The sequence below is a fragment of the Spermophilus citellus genome, assembly GCF_964194105.1.
Source record: "Spermophilus citellus genome assembly, chromosome: 2".
NCBI lineage: Eukaryota > Metazoa > Chordata > Mammalia > Rodentia > Sciuridae > Spermophilus > Spermophilus citellus.
In genome coordinates this window covers 252,877,541-252,890,744 of record NC_138183.1, presented here as the reverse complement: position 1 = coordinate 252,890,744, position 13,204 = coordinate 252,877,541, and the positions used below count along the sequence as shown (strand labels likewise).

At 57.9% G+C, this 13,204-nt stretch overlaps 1 protein-coding gene across 1 annotated transcript in view; it reads right to left on the bottom strand.

Moving 5' to 3' along the window:
* Window positions 1-1,103: 1,103 nt before the first annotated feature.
* Window positions 1,104-13,204, bottom strand: part of LRP5 (LDL receptor related protein 5) — a 96,616-nt gene continuing 84,515 nt past the window's right edge. Inside the window, exons 18-23 of the mRNA XM_081263152.1 lie at window positions 12,678-12,914; window positions 10,881-10,991; window positions 9,298-9,534; window positions 8,209-8,348; window positions 3,311-3,408; window positions 1,104-1,471 (exon numbers count right to left, since the gene is read on the bottom strand). Coding sequence (XP_081119278.1) covers window positions 1,210-1,471; window positions 3,311-3,408; window positions 8,209-8,348; window positions 9,298-9,534; window positions 10,881-10,991; window positions 12,678-12,914 — 1,085 coding nt within the window. The 3' untranslated portion in view covers window positions 1,104-1,209. The remainder of the gene's footprint in view (window positions 1,472-3,310; window positions 3,409-8,208; window positions 8,349-9,297; window positions 9,535-10,880; window positions 10,992-12,677; window positions 12,915-13,204) is intronic.

The window sequence follows — 13,204 nt, the reverse complement described above, 5'->3', positions numbered from 1 at the left end:
GGCAGTGTCGCTTCATCTGCACATCGAGCCCCCTGGATATAGGCTGAGAGTTCAAGTTCAGGGTCCTGTTGGAGAACTAGGGGACTCACTGGGCCCCTCTCCCAGATCCTGGTAACTGGGTTTTTCAGTGGAGCTGTACCCAGCACTAAGTATGGTCCTTTCCTGACCTCCTGGGTGTTCTGGTTGGGGTCACTCCCTCCCTCATCTCCAGAGTAGGTTGTTCCTGCTGGCCCTTGAGCACCGGAACAGCCTCCTCGCCTCACTCAGTGGAACTAGATTACTTCTCCACCTCCCTCTATAGACTGGGGACTTCCCAGGGGCAGGGACTGAACCTCACCCCGTTTCCTCTAGCACCAGCCAGATGGGCACACACAGACCTCAGACTTTCTTTGCTGACTGCCTCTGGGAACAGGGGCTCCCACCTCATACAGGGTAAAGCTGGAAGTTCCCGTCTAGTGGGATCCACAGGGGTGGGGGGTCAGTAGGGGCACCCGATCACAGTGAGCAGCCCTGGGCCAGCTCACAAGAAGTCAGAGGGTAGCTAGCATGGGAAGGATACAGCCCAAAGTCCCTGTGCAAAATGGAAATGTAGCCCTGGCACAGTGGCATACACCTATAATCAAGGTACTCAGAGGCTGAGGCGAGAGGAGTTCAAGGCCAGCCTGGGCAACCCAGTAAAACCCTGTCTCAAAATAAAAATGGCAAGGTATGTAGCTCAGGGCACTAGGCTAGCGCGTGTGGAGTCCTGGGTTCCAACCCCAGCACCGCAGGAAAGAAAACCGAGGACAGCAAAAGCAGAGCAGATCAGGCTTCCGGACCACAGACCAGTCCACGGAGCCAGCTCCGCCTGTGGCCAGGCGCCTCCAGTCTTTGCCTAAGGCCTCCAACCTTCCCTTGGGGACCTGACAGTGGGACACCCATACACAGGAAGGCAAGCACAACGGCCGTCCACAGGTCAGGGTTTGCTCCAGGGAGACACAACTCAAAACACACAGGGCACAAAAGAATGGCAGTTACATTTAAAAAAAGTTAAGTTTATAAATATTTTCTCCACTGTACAAAGTTTCCCCAGCCCTGCCCACCCCCATCACTGTTCACATTTCTCATGTTTTAAAATCCCAATTATATTTATTTTTTAAATCATAAAATATATTTTTTCTTTGTTCATATTTAAAAATATTTACAGGGGCACAGAGAGGCCAGCCGAGGTCAGGATGAGTCCGTGCAGGGGGACGGAGGGGGCGGGAAGAGGTGGCAGTAACTCCGCTCGGTGACGGGCGAGGGCGGGCAGCTGTCCTCCGCTGACAGGTACTGGCTATGGGGCGTGGGTGGGGGCGGGTAGGGGTCTGAGTCCGAGTTCAAATCCAGGTAGTACTTGCTGGCCTTCCAGCGGCTGGTGCTGTAGTCGCTGTCACACACATCCGTGCTGCAGGGTGTCGCTGGGGGCGCCATGCCTCGAATGATGTAGGGCCTAAAGCAGACAGAGAGGAGGAGGTTCGTGCACAGGGCCCTGGCGTTGCTTATCTGTTCGCAAGTGTTGGAAGAGGCAGGCCTGACTCAGGATCCAGCCCAGCTGTGTGGCCTGGGCACGTCTCCCACCCTCTCCAACCTACCCACAGTGCTGCGAGTCCAGCCCAGGGAAGGAACCAGGCCCAGGCGGGGCTGCCTTAACAGGGAAGGCAGGCAGGCCACAGAGCCCGCCAGGCTGAGCTTGGGCAGGAACTCGACCTCTCTTCAGTTTCTCACTGATAAACAGAGAGTGTGTGTGTGTGTGTGTATGAGAGAGAGAGAGGAGAGAGAGACAGCCCTTATTTCTTAAGCAGCTTGTGAGGATTAAGTGAGATTGCATGGAAAATGCTAGAGGCAGTGCCCAACAAGCACAAGCACTTCACCACTGCTGGCCATGACCTCACTGTGGTCACTGGTAGAGACCAGTGGCCTGGAACGGTGCATCTTGGGTTAAAGCAGTCCAACCCTGGAGATGTCCCCTGGCCTTCTAGAGGCTGCCTGCATCCAACCGAGGCCCAGGAACCCTGCATCAGGCCACCTGGCCTGAGTGCAGGGCAGGGTCATGGCTGTTTGAGAGCCCAGTCCGGCTGAGGCTCCCAGTGGCTGGATCACAGAACCAGGGCAGCAGGACCACACACCTCACGGGACCCAGATGCTGCCAAGTCAGACAGTGGCAGATGTCTTAGAGGTGAGGTCCAGAGCAAAGGCACAGGGGGGGACAGGAGACTGGGGGACTGGCTTGTCTGGTGTAGTATGACTTCTCTGGGCACAGTAACAGGGGCTGCTGTGACAGTGACATCTGAGGCCGGCAGTGGAGGCTGGATGCTCAGCACCAGGGGGCGCTGCAGGTTCTTGAGGACAGAGATGACCCAGTAGAGAGCAGGCAGAAATGGAAGGGGGCCTTTGCCAAGGCTGCCGTTCCTGGGCCTCCTAGCCCTGCCAGGAAGCCTTTCCAGTCCCTGAGTTCCCAGAAATGGCCACTAGATGGCAGGCAGTGGAACCTCAGAAGGCCCTGCTGTTCCAGGACCAGGACATTGAGGACACAGGGCCAGAGGTGTGCCAGAGCCCTGGTCTCTACACTGGCCTGGGCCCATCCCACCTGCCCTAATAGGTGGCTCCTCTGGGGGTGAGGCCGGGTGTCCAGGAGGATGGGCCCTGTTGGCCGTAACCACAGGGTTAAAGGTCAGGGCTTACCCCTTTCTACACAGGCTCTGACTGGACTCTGCAGACAGCAGCTGAGACCCACATCCTCTTGCCACTCTCAGTGGCTCCTCTGCACCCAGAGGGGTGGCCTACAACCTTCAGTAGGCAGCTTGGGGGTCAGGGTCCACCTGAGCCTGTCCCAGGTGAACAGGCATAAGGAGCAAGGGTCGTTCTAACAGAGGTCCATGCTACAGGCCCCTGCCAGGGACACGCTACCTGCTTGCACACATGTATTTGTCCTTCAAAGGATGGGGACACCAGGAGGTGGCATCATGGTCAGGATCCCACAACCAGGTTCAGTCAGACCCCAGAATCCAAATCCTGGCCCCCTGTGCATTGGCCACCCTGCAGTAACAGCAGGTGGGGTGGAACACCCCTGGTGGCACCCTCGAGCCCACCGCTCCTGGACCCTGTCCTGGCCTACTGAGTTCCCCCTGGAGTGCTCGGAACCCGTCCAGGGCCACTGGTTTCTGAACTTAACAGGCAGGCCGCAGGGCTCATGTTGGGAGGCAGCCTGCGATAGCCAGGAAAGCCAGGGCAGCTGGGCTGGGCCCAACATGACTCTTGCTATGAGACGGGGCTGGCAGAGGACGCCCACCTGTATGGCCTGGCAGTGGCCGGAATGTTTGAGGAGTAGAACATGTCCATGTTGCACAGCGAGGGGTCCGTGGCAGGCGACGGAGGCGGGTTCAGGATCTGAGGAGAACCAATAGGTTACCCCTGGCCTTGCCAGAGTGGGTCCTTGCTTCATGGCGAAGGGCTCTGTCCTGGGCCCTGTTTCCTGGGATCCCCTGTTCTCTTGGGCTCTGGTCAGAGCTGGGGGGACTTAAAAAGCAGAGGGGAGACAACAGCCACTGCCCTGAGGTCGTAGCAGGCGAGGCATGGAGAGCGGGTGTGTCTCCAGCCCGGGACCCTCCCCCTTCCCGCTAGCCCTGCTGACCACCAGGCGCCCGGGCCCAGGCCCAGACACTCAGCTGCGAACACACACACGAGACCTGAACGAGGAACCCCAGTTCCCGAGCTGGTCACTCTTTGGCCCTGACCCCAATAGCAGCAGATGTCTCTGCCAGCACATCCAACCACCCATCTCCAGAGCTGCATGACCAGCAATGCCCTCCATCAGACAATGCAACAATCCCGTCACCACTTCCCAGCCTCAGATGCCACCTGGCCGGGGCCACGCCTCTCCACCTCAGTTCCCCATCTCTAAAAGGGGCCCAGACCTGCTTCACAGGCTGTTCCAGTGGTGGTGAGTCCCTGCAGGGAGCACTCAGGCCCTTCCTCTGCCCTTCAGAAGTGGCACAGGCCCTGCTCCCTATGTAGGGTGGGTCTTCTTCAGCCCAAACAGCCGGCCTGGGGATTCCCTGGAAATCGCCCTAAAGTGGGGAGGGCACGACACTGGGGGATGGGGTCAGGTGGGGACTTCCCTGCAGAAGCCAGGAGGGGAGCAGCAGAAGGACCTCCTGCAGCTGTCCAGGCTCCAGGCCCGAGGGTCCGTTTCCAGGCACACCTGCCTCCCAGGCACACCGAGTTTCTACCCAACGTCCTCCTGGGCTGGGTTTAAGTGCTGCTTGCCCCAGGAACCAGGTCTAGGTGAGGAGTTGTTGAGATGGCTTTCCAGCGCTGAGGTGGCCCTCCCGACAGGCTCTTCCCAGGGGACCCCCAGCCCATCTGTGTGACTCCCACCTGCCTGTTCCCTGTGTCCATCCCCACTCACAAGGCCGCACACAGAACTCTCTCAAGTTATCACGTGGCTTCTGTCTCCTGGTTAGACCCCGACACCACAGTCCACCTGATGCCAGCAGCAAAGGGAAAACACAGGACCCGCCTCCCTGGGCCCGGCTAGTGTGCCCGAAGGACAGAAGACCACATCAGGAGGACAGGAGGCAGAGAGCAGGGCAGAGCCCCGGGCCCCTGGAGACCTCTCCAACCTACACCTACGGACACCCACGGCCCATTATCAAGACACGAACAGACTCTGCCGAGGGAATAAAACTGCAGCTTCTTAAAACACGAAAGATGTCAGAAGTCATTTCTGAGGAAAGAAATTCAAGACTTCCCTGCACTCAGGGAGCCCGGACCCGTTTGCTTCCCCTCCCAGCCCCAGGCTCTTGCCTTCTGCAGACATTTTTAGTTCCACACATGGTGACAACATTTTATTTTGTTTATTCATTTTTATGTGGTGCTGATGATCGAGCCCAGGGCCTCACATGTATGGCAAGGCAAGCGCTCTGCCCTAAGCCACGACCCCAGCCCTGCGGACTCTCTTTAATCATGTTCCTTATTGCTGCCACAACCTGCAGGACTGCGTGGAGTTCCACAGACAGCCCATCCCCAGGGTGTGATTAAAGCAGAATGTGCATAGGGACGTCATAACTTTGTTAATAATAAACACAAAATTTACAAGTTTGGACCCCCCCCCCCCGAAAAAAAAGAAATACAAGATTTCAACAAGACACCACTGTACCCTACAACAGACTGCAGGACGGTGAGTTTGCAAAGGCCAATCTGGCTGGTGTGGCCCTCTGCTGGCAGGAAGAGGGACTGTCCCATGGAGGCTGCTTAGCAAGAATGTTCAATTGGTCTCTATGGGAGGGGCTTGCCACCTGTCAGGATTTGGGCCCAGAGAACAAGACAGTCCTGCCTGTGACAGCAGCTTCGGGTGCAGGAGAGCAGAGTCGGGGGTGACAGGGAATCAGGCAGGCTGGCAGATTCCCCCTGCCAAGTGCTCACCGGGCTAGAGTCACTGAGCTCCTCAGCCTCCTCACATGAGGATTCCAACAGCATTCCGGGGGTTAAGGGGATAACATGGAGCCAAGCTCAGTGGACACTGCTGGTAGCAACAGGCAGGCTCAGAGCACAACCTGTTGGGTTTTCCAAAGTGCATACGGAACACTGGCGAAAGCCGAGTAAGGTCAGAGGATGGTGTTGGGGTCCTGTTTAGAACACTATCCTGTGGTTACACAAGACATCACTGCTGGGGAAGCTGGGCAGAGGGGAGGCGGCTCGCTGGATTACTTCCTGCAACTGCACGTAAATCTTCAAGGATCACAAAATAAAAAGTAAAAAAAAACAACAACCCACCCACCCACTTTGCAGGGGAAATAAAGTCTGGGCCTTGCCTACATACAGATTACCTCAAGAGGACACCAAAAGGACCCACCACAGGATGCACCTCCAGGGGCCATGCCTGGCTTGGGGCAGCCCTGTGTCTCACACTCTCCTTTACCGTTTTTTGTTTTGTTTTGTTTTGTTTTGTTGTTTTTGTTTTTTGGTACAGGGGACTGAACTTCACCACTGAGCCATAATCCTGGCCCTATTTTGTATTTTATTTAGAGACAAGGTCTCACTGGGTTGCTAAGGACTTCACTAAGTTGCTGAGTCTGGCTTTGAATTCACAGATCCTCCTGCCTCAGCCTCCTGAGCCACTGGGATTATAGGCATGCGCCATTACACCTAGCTTTCTGTACCTTTTGAATTGTGTACCATGGACACACGATTACTGATGCAAAATAAGCTGTTAATTTGAAAATAGTTGGCTCCACACAGAGTTTCTTTGGGGGTGATGAAAATGTTCTAAACTCAACCATAGCGACGATTGCGTGTAGCTGTGAAAGAGCCAGCTGCAGCCTCCCAAGCACCATGATGCATGTGGGGTAAGGGAGCTGCTTCCGGCAGTTGGCCTGGCCTCAGGCAGGATCCTGGAGCCTTTAGATGGTAACATGGGTCCCCGAGAGGTGGCAGCAACAAGAGCGCAAGAGGAATGGGCTATTCTAAACTTCAGGCTGCTCTTGGCCTTCCCTTGTCCCTAAAAATAGCCAGGCCTTGGAGCTTCAGAAGATAGTTCCCGCCCTGAGATACCACTCTTCTCCGCCCTCTCCTCCCAAGGCCTGTCACTCTTATCACAGTTGATAAGAACTGGACAACACCCAGTGGGAGAGACACCCAGAAGCACGGGACACCAGAAGCAGGGGGTGCCAGTCCTGGCAAAGTAGGGCTCACTGGGGGGACCCAGATGGGACTGTCTTTACCTTAGAAAAGAGCACAGCGGCAGAAGAGCTGGCTTTGGGAGGAATCGAGAGCCTGCAAAGCCAGAGCCCTGGTGTGCCAGGAGGCCCGCCCCCTACTATGGATCTGCCTCCTGTGGTTCCAGAAGCCCGGGGTCGGTCAATGGAAATATTAATATTTTTCTTGATTTTCTCAAAGGAGAGGCCACATTCACATAGCTTATTACAGTCTGCTGATGTAATTGTTGCAGTTTATTATTTGCTACTGTTAATCTCTTACTGTGTCTAATGTATAATTACGCCTGTAATCCCAGCTATTCTGGAGGCTGAGGCAAAAGGATCACAAATTCAAGGCCAGCCTGGACACTTTAGTGAAACCCTGTCTCAAAATAAAAAGGGCTGGGGACATATCTCAGTGGTAGAGTGACCCTGAGTTCAATCCCCCATGCCAAAAAATAAGTAAATGAAATTTCACCTCTGTCTGAGACTCACAACGGAGTGCACGTGGGAATGGCACTCTCCGTGGTCCCAGGTGTGGGCCAGGGGACCTTGGGATGCAGCCCACACATAGGTTGGGGCTGACTGTGCACAGATTCACACCCATGTAGCAAGCTCACCTGGGCACCAGGCTGTGCTCTCAGGAGCAGGGCTCCTGCAGTTAGCCCCCCGCGGAGGGTCCCTCGCAGAAAGCAGCAGAGTTAGCCCTTCACGTTTTTTTTTTTTTCTGTACTGAGGATTGAATCCAGGGGTTCTCAACCACTAAGCCACATCCCCAGCCCTTTTTATTTTAAGACAAGGTCTTACTAAGTTGCTTAGAGCCTCACTAAGTTCCTGAGGCTGGCTTTGAACTTGTGATCCTTCTGCCTCAGCCTCCCAAGCCACTGGGGTGACAGGTGTGGCCACGTGCCCAGCTAGTGCTTCACTCTTCACAGTCATTCCCTGGAGGCTGCTACTGGCTGGGGCTGGACCCTCAACCTGCTGGGACTGCCAAAAGCTCCAGGGAATACGATAGCCACAAAAATCACCCCATACATTTGTCTGTTCTTCAGGAAACAACCCAGCAAGGTGCAGGGTGTGAATCTAAGGTGTCCTTGCAGGACACAGGTCTGGAGGACCTGCTGCAGAGAGGCACAGTTCCTCAGAGCAAGACCACCACAAGGACACCAGGACCCCAAAAGGACGTAAGGACACCAGGACCCCAAAAGGACGTGAGTACCCCAGGAGGTGGGAGTAGGGCCGGGACTTGGCTCTGTAGTTCCACGCAGTTTCCAGTCTATCCACAAAAAACAAGGACTTCGCTTCTCCAAACAGAAAACAATGTTATTCAAGAAAAACCCAAAAGGGGTAGCAGGGGAAACCACGCCCTCGGCTGTCTGAGACATGGGCTCTGGAGTCGCCCAGGTCCCAGCAAGCCTGGGCCAGCGCTGAAGGTGGAGGCCCCAGCTGGCCAGCTGCCCACCACCCTCCTTGGCCCCGCTTGCCCTCTCACCGGTGGGTACAGAGTGGCCTTCGTGCTGGACGAGCTGCTGGACGAGGCGCCAGTGACATGGTTCCGGTCATAGAGGGGAGGGCCGCTCCGGCCCCCCATCAGGCTCACTGAGCTCATCATGGACTTGCTGCACGATATGCCTATGGGCAGGGGACAAGAGGGGCAGGGTGGGGAGCTGGCCGGGCACACCCCAGACACAGGCCCTGCCTGCTACTAGGAGACTCAGATTCACGCGGGAAGTCCTGGCACACAAACTTCTCCGGCTCCCAGCAGCGCCCGCTGTCCAAACCTCCTCTGTGAATGGGGAGGGGCCTGCAGAAGGGAACCCCCCCAGGGCTGAGCTTACAGCACTCCAGGCACAGACAACAGGCCTCTCTGCGGATTGCTGAAGAAGCAGGGTTTCCCCCACCTCAGCCTCCAGGAGTGCTCGAGAAGCCCCGGCAACCTCACCCCCAGGAAGAATCAGGCACACCTGCACCGGGACATCAGCGTCCAATGAAGCTGGCTTGGGGGTGGAACAGGACAAGAGAGAGGGACCCCAGGCTGGGCAGGCCCTGAGCAACCCTACGGTGGTCCTAGAGCTACAGGTTAGCCCTCTTGGGTACCCCAAAGTGCACTGCATGACTGACCCCTCGTTCTGGGACACACAACCCCCCAATATGATGGGAACCAGCAGGCTTTAGCCCAGTAATCTGGGCATCTACAGCAGGAGGGTGCCCATCACAACTGCTCGGCCACCATCCCATCTGTGCCCAGAACAGAGCCACTCGGGGGAGAGAATCCTCAGGCTCTAGAGAGCCCTGCTGCCGCCATGTCCATTTCTAGGGGATGTAAGGGCTCAGGGACAACTCAGGAAACATCCCATAGTAATGCTACAGGTGAAGCCCAAGGAGCCTCCCCACACAACCAAGGCCAAGGATAGGCTGCCGCCACACGGGCTCCGTGCCAAGAGGTGCCAGTCCAAGCACAGGCGAGGCAGCCTGGCACGCCCAGGAGGCGCTGCAGGAGCCGCGGCCTCGTCCACCCCCCGCGAGCAGCCCAGATAGCACACCCTCCTCTGCGGGGCCCTTGCCTGCCTTGGTTCCTTACCCGTGAAGGGACCATGCTGCGAGCCACCAGGAGCTATGAAATTGAGAGGCACGTGGGGGGTCCCGCTGACATACTCATGCGGAAAGGGCCCACTGGCCCCTGCATAGCGCTGGCAAACCACGCGCTGGCAAACAAAATAGACCCCGCCCATGACGAAGAGGGACAGGATGATGCCGATGACAGGCCCGATGGCGCTGCTGTGGGCTGGGGTGTCATCTGAGGGTGGCTTGGTGATTTCTGCCAGAGGACAGACAGAAAAATATGGTCAACATTAATCCCAAAGAGATGGCTCTCCTGCAGGATGCCCAGGCTGCAGGACCCACAGACAAATGGGAGAAGTGAGGCTGGATCATTCTTACCCAGGACCCCTGCCCACAGGTCCTTGGCCCGCCTGGTGACCCTGCCCTCCCCCAGCCCCTTAACTACTGACACGCCTTTGCTCAGGAGCCTTGGTGGCAGCTGGAAGTGAGTGCTCCTGGGTGCCCATGTGTCACATGGGACAGACTGGCCTGGAGGCCTCCAGAGCTGGCTGTGAGGGGCGGCCCCTGCGGCTGTGGCAGGGAACATGGACGGCAAGTCCAGCCCCCAGACTCAGCTGGCAAGAGCACATACACCTTCCCGCAGGCTGACCCGGAGGTCTCCAGGCAGTCAGCTGCAGGAGAGCAACCCAAAGCCCCGGAGGCCAGGACTTCCCATGGGTGTCACTCTCAACCCAAGGGCCCACAGTGTGCTGGAGGCCCAGGCACAGGCTCCCCAGACCAGACACCTGCCCTGCAGAGGGAGAGGACAGCCCCCAACTCTGCCACCGGCCCAGGCCACTCTCTCAAGATGATGTTCAAGAGCTGGGCTATGGCTCAGTGGCAGAGCACTGGCCTAGCATGTGTGAGGCCCTGGGTTCCATCCTCAGCACCACATAAAAATAAATAAATAAAGGTGTCGTATCTATCTACAACTTAAAAAAAAAAAAGATGTTGTCCGAGATGCCTGAAGGGGGTGGGCATGAAGGCGCCGGAGAGCTCAGCGAGTCCTTGGGGAACCCTCCTGCGCCCCTCGCCCCTAGCTCTCAGCCCAGCTCTGCTGCAGAGGAGTGGTCATGTGACACATCCCACTTCCTGTCTGGAATGCCAGCTCCTTCCCGTCTGAATCAGGCAGTCATTTGAGAGCCACTGCCTCTGGGAAGCCTTCCCTGACTGTGCTGGCCACCCACACTCTAGTCCGTCTCCCCGACTACACAAGCCAGGTCCCTGGAGGGGCACGTGTGACGTGCATGTGGGCACGTGATGTGTGCACAGAGGCACACAGCACATGGAGGCTGGCAGCCTCAGGCGATCCTGCAGCAGGAGAGACGCTGCCCATCAAGTTCCCCACGGCAGGAGCTCGATGGGGCTGAGCCTTCAGGTACGCACCCTGTGGTGGGCCCTACCTCCGTGCCTCTGCCCCGCTAGAACTCGGTCCCCACCACAGGAAGCTGTGTGTCCCCACCGGGCCAAGCACACCCAGCCTCCCAGGCACCTTGGGCCCTGTCACACCCTGAGTGTGCCCTGAAGGCACAGCCCCCTGCCCACTTGCAGGAGCCAGCTCACCACACATGAGCTCATCGGAGCCGTCCATGCAGTCGGGGAAGGAGTCACACTGCTGCTTAATGAGGACACACTGGCCGCTGGCACACCGGAACTGGTTGGGCAGGCAGATGGCTGCAAAGAGGGTCCTTGTGCTCAGAGAGGCAGGAGGGAACCAGAGCCCAGTCCTCTGCCCAGGCCACCCACAGCAGCCTGGGTTCCAGGCACGGAGCCCTCCAACAGAACCCTCTCCAGCACCAGACCTGCCCAAGGCCTGTGTGATGCCAATGGGGAGACGGGCAGGAAAGGGCCCCAATATACCCTCCACCCGCAGGAGGTATCTGCCCGCATCTACGTGGGTCAGGCCTGCACAGAGTAAGGACCACCAGCCCTGTCCACGGTCCCCCTGAGAAGTGGCAGCCAGAGGGACCACAGGAGGAGCCTCACCCCCAGAGAGGTGAGGGGGTCTGGGTGCCCACAGCACTGGGCAGCACTCCAGGAAGGCAGAGCAGCCCCACGGCTGCCCTCCCCCACCAGCGCTCCGGAGACTCAGGCCACAGCCCTTCACCTTCCCCAAATGCTGACCTGGAGGGTCCATGGCACCCTAAAGAAGGCAGTTTCTGGGCTCTGACTACCCCAGCAAACCTCCTGAGCTCCCCACCGGCCCTGCACCCTGAGAACCAAAGGCGAGGGAGCCCTGTGCTGCCCCTGGACGGATGGCATGCTGGTAACTGGGCAGGGAGGAAGCCTGGGAAGCCGCAGAGCCAGGGCCTGCAGGAGGAGGCAAGGGGCGGGGGCTTCCCCAGCAGGGCTTCTGCAGCCTCTGAAGTCTCAGCCACACTACTGACAGGCTAGGGGGGCAGCAGGGCTGGCACGCGGCTTCTGTGGTGGATGATGGTGAAACTCATGCCAGGCACCACAGGCTCCATCACCAAATCTTGGCTCTCCGTTTCAGCGCAAGAGCCGCCAACACGGACACAGACCTGTGGGCAGGGCTGGTGCCAAAGACACTGGACTTGCAGCTGAATTTGCCCAGGGTGCTAACCCCGATCTATAGCTGCCCCCCAACTCTCAAGAATCAATGAGCTGCAATGAATTAGTTGTGGCTTTACAGAAACACCTGTGGAGATTGGTCTGGAACCTCATCTTCTACAAAACACCTGCTCATCCCGCATGAGGGTGGAGATCAAGGCCAGTGTGTGAGTTGTTAAGAACAGAACCCAGTGGTCTGTGGGGGAGAGGGAACATCCAAAGACCATATTAACAGCCCATGGCAGCCCTGGGACCAAGGCTGGACAGGTATGCCAGGCGACCAAACAAGCAAGAGTCTTATCAGAGGGAAACTTATCAGAGCAGGTAGAAAAGAGGTCTGTTTCACCATTGAGATCTAAAGGAAAGGAAGGCCCTGATGGTCAGAGTGGGCCCAGGAGGCCTCAGCACCTCTCTGGTGCTAAACTCCATCGCAGTGGTTGAGTGTGGTCCCTTGCGCTGATGGGTGGAGCACAGCCCTGCCTCTCAGGGTAGGGCATCCCGGGTCGTGAGGCATGGACGTCTCCAGTCAGCTACTAGGTTCACATTGGGTTTCTGCAAAACTCTTGACCGAATGCAGGAGTCGAGATGGAGTCCTATCTGCCTTCAAGTCAACTGCTCGGTGGGACAGGATGGGGTCCCACCACAGCATTTCCCACCTCAGCCCTGAAACTAACTCATCCCTCCCAAGCCCTGCGGCTTCCCTCCAGGGAAAGGTCTGACAGAGTGTCATTCAGGGGAGGCCAGGCAGAGCCCCCGCCACGTCGAAGAGGGCTGGGCGGTGGGCCTCACCGTCACAGTGGGCCTCGTCGGAGCGGTCCTGGCAGTCAGCCTCGCCGTCACACCGCAGACGCAGGTCCACACACTGGCCCCGTGCACAGGGGAACTGGGCAGCAGAGCACACGGGGCAGCCCAGCTCGTCACTCTGGTCGTCACACTCGGGGAAGCCGTCACAGCGCCAGGCCCCGGGGATGCAGTCGATCTCCCCAGTGGCACACGCAAACTGGTCGGGGGAGCAGGTGGGAGGCTCTGGGGGGAGAAGGGACGACCATCACACAGGGTCCGCCCGGGAGACCAGGAGACAGCTCAGGTCGGCGCCAGCCGTGTCCCCAAGGTCCTGGGGGTGCCCCATGCCCTCCAGTCAGCATCTCCTGCCTGCTGCCCCAGCCCAGACCAAAGGCCAGGGAGGACACAGTGCTGTCAGAGCCATCCCTTCCCTGTGGAGGGGGAAGGACCATGACCCAAGCAGCTACCAAGCCCCGCACTGCAGGAAACAGGCAGGAAGGCAACCCTGTCTGCTGGGCCGGGCCATCTCCCAT